The 3,057-nt window shown below is 53.9% G+C and overlaps 1 protein-coding gene across 1 annotated transcript; it reads left to right on the forward strand.

Annotated features, from left to right (window-relative positions):
* Window positions 1-158: 158 nt before the first annotated feature.
* On the forward strand, window positions 159-533 carry DQ04_12471000 (hypothetical protein; the record flags this gene model as incomplete). Its single annotated transcript, XM_009316750.1, has 1 exon — window positions 159-533. One exon carries the CDS (start codon window positions 159-161, stop codon window positions 531-533), a length of 375 nt encoding a protein of 124 aa, XP_009315025.1.
* Between the last annotated feature and the right edge of the window lie 2,524 nt (window positions 534-3,057).

Here is a 3,057-nt window from a genome sequence, read left to right on the forward strand (position 1 = left end):
TTGCCCAAGCAAAGTCAGGTGCAGGACCGATTGCGTGTAGCTACCGAGCTGACTCCATCGCATTGCAAGTTGGACTGCAGAAATTGCTGGACATCATTCCCCGCCGCAACACACGACCGTGCAGAGTCTCTGTCTTCACGGACTCCCTGTCACTCCTCATGGCACTCCAAACGGGCCCAATAACCGTAACAGACCCCATATTACGAATACTATGGAACGTGTTATTGGACCTTCAACACTGCAAGGCGCGCATACGACTACAATTTATATTTGGCCACTGTGGCATTGCAAAGAACGAGGCATGCGATAAGGAAGCCGAGACGGCCTCTGACCTACCNGTGGCGAACGTTGCTGGCGCTTGGCTTCCCCCGACAATACGGGGTACTGGACCTTGGTACCACGATGAGGTGGCCGGCATCACCAAGGAGTTGCGCTGGCGAAACGTCACATCCGCAGCCAGCTGCCCAAACCATCCACCCACCGCTCCAGCATCACCGGCCATTGGAACCCGAGACGCAATGACCCCAGCTTAACTCGGGAAGAAGAGGCGGCCCTAGCTCGTTTTCGCACAGGTGTATCCCACCGCTACGGCTTCTTACTCCGCGTTTTACAGCCCACCACGCCAAATACATGCAGGTGGTGCAACCCCATAGAGCCCCCTCCCCCACTCAAAAAGCCTCGAATAGAATCGCCTGCAGCAAACGCCGAGGCAGCGCCTTTACGTTTCTGTGATCCGGTCAACTGCCCGGAGTGGCAAACCCGCTATGGCTGTCGGTCAAGCGTTGTGGTTCACATGGTCAACAAACATGGATTCACCCACGCACGCGCAATCTGGAAAGCCAAACATCCAACGGCTGCGGAACCGCCGGGCATCACGCCAGAACCCCCCCCCCTAGCACCAAGGCCCAAGCGCCCAGCACCGGACACAGCAAGCGACCCCAACCCGATCGCCAAGAAGCGTCGAGAAGAGTTTGCTTGCAACTTATGCGCGGCGTCGTTTAAAGGACAGGTGGGGCTAACAAGGCACCGTCGCTAATTCCACCCCCAGCAATACCAAAACGCAGAACGTAAACGAGGGCGGGGAATGGAAGAAAAAGCCAAAACCTTCCCTTTTACTGCGATCACTGTGGGTTCGGATCCCTAAGTATGACGGGGCTCCTATCCCACATTCGTGCCAAGCATCACTCCCCAGAAGAACCGCCACGAGCAGCGACACCATGACCCACACTATTTTGTCCAATATGTCGCAGAACCGTGGGCAACGCTGGAGGACTGGCAGGCCACATGAAATACAAGCACCCCGGCGAACAGAATACTAGAGCACAAGACCCAAACACAGACACACCAAACCCCCCCCAAGCGAGAGAGAGAGAGAGGACTCCCCTACCTTGCGCGCCGCCCCCATAAAGCAGGAAAAAGCTGAAGCAGAATTGCCCCATCCTAAAAAGCGTATGAGAACAGAGGCTTCTTCCCCGACCGGCGGGCCGCTAAAGAACGAGGGGGCCGCCCCCTACCGCCCGAGCGGCGGAAGGAAACACAATGCTTGGTGCGTTTGAAATGGTTTGCTTCTATTGAATCAGCTTGAAAGCTCTGCAGAAGATATTATGAGGGCCGCGGGGTTCCTGTAACGGTGAAACGCCGGAGGCCCCAGGAGGATGCTCCTGACGACTTGCCTCTTTCTGCCTTCTCGTGCCCCACGTGCGGATTCCAGTGCCACAGCAAACGCGGACTTACAAGGCACCGTATGGCCAGCCATGGGTTCAGGCCGGACACCGTGAAACCAGGCCAACGTGGACAGTGCGAAGAGACGAGCATGCACCTATTGAGCTGTCCCGCATTAAAGAGTCTGTGTTGTCACTTTGGGGTTGATGGGGGCGGCATGGAGAAGTTGTGCTTCATGCAGAAGTTGGCTAAATACCTGCTTGCAATGGAAAGGTTTTGTCCCCAACGGCCTTCCCCGACAGAACCGCCGCCAGCCATATAGAACCAGAAGTGGCCCCCTCTTCCCTCTAAGCTTCGTCCTCCCCTCTAAATGTTTGCCTTCCTTAGCTGCTATCGCGTGCCTTCCCCCTGGGGGGTGGGGGGGTGCCCCGACCAATGGGGCAAGCAGCCTTTCCAGGGCCCACTGAAAGGTATCAGCCGCCGTTTCCTTCCGTGTGTGTTCTTTACTCGACCGGCGCAGCGGAACAGACAACAAAATACCAAAAGCAATAAAACGCACAACAAAACAATGGGAGCTCCTTCCACATGGAAAATTTAACAGCAATGAACGTGCTCTACGATGGTGGCTGGTGGAGCGGAGCCATCGACAAAAGTCGTGAAAACACAAGGAAAAAAAAACAAAAGTTTTCCGTGTTCTTTAGGGCTGCGCGTGTCTTTTGGGCGCCCCCTTCCGATGAAACTGTTCTTTGCTGCCATGCGTGGCCGCCGCGACTGTATTTTAAAGATCCCCCGAACCCGTGGCTATTGCATTGGCGCCGTTGGGCTTGAAGAAAGTTTTTACCTTTAACCCTTATTGCTGGGTAGTCTTGGGCCCTCGCTTTGTAGTGGCTCAAACCGGTCTGAAGGTCAGTTGGCCGTTTTGAAGTGGAAGCATTTCGTTGTCGATACAAAATTCCCCTATTTTATACCGCCCGCGTTTGTTTTACGGGATCAATAGTTACCACTTTCCGCAGGCCTGTGAGAAAAAATGTGCGCAGGTTCGCGCTAAAGCTAGGAGGTCGATAGCGCCCTCGCATAACGTACGTTACTGCTTTTGTTAAATTCAAGGCTTACTACAGAGACAGAAAAAAAGTTTTTTTTTATGCTATAAGAGGGTGTAGGTCGTCAGTGGCTTGGGGATTTTTTTGTTAGGCTCCCATTTTTCAACGCTGAACAGGTCCACATGAGCTTTGTAATTTGTGCGGCCTTCCGTGTCAGAGCTGTAACTTCCATTGCGTAAAATAAAATAGGAATAAGCGTGGCGTCGTTCGCGGCTGCTTTTTGCTCGGGGGGTTTGCTTATTCTCCCCTGCAAAAAGCCATCCTTGCTGAATTGCGGCTTGCCAATTCCATTTGG

This window comes from Trypanosoma grayi (genome assembly GCF_000691245.1).
Source record: "Trypanosoma grayi strain ANR4 Tgr_1247_V1, whole genome shotgun sequence".
Taxonomy (NCBI): domain Eukaryota; phylum Euglenozoa; class Kinetoplastea; order Trypanosomatida; family Trypanosomatidae; genus Trypanosoma; species Trypanosoma grayi.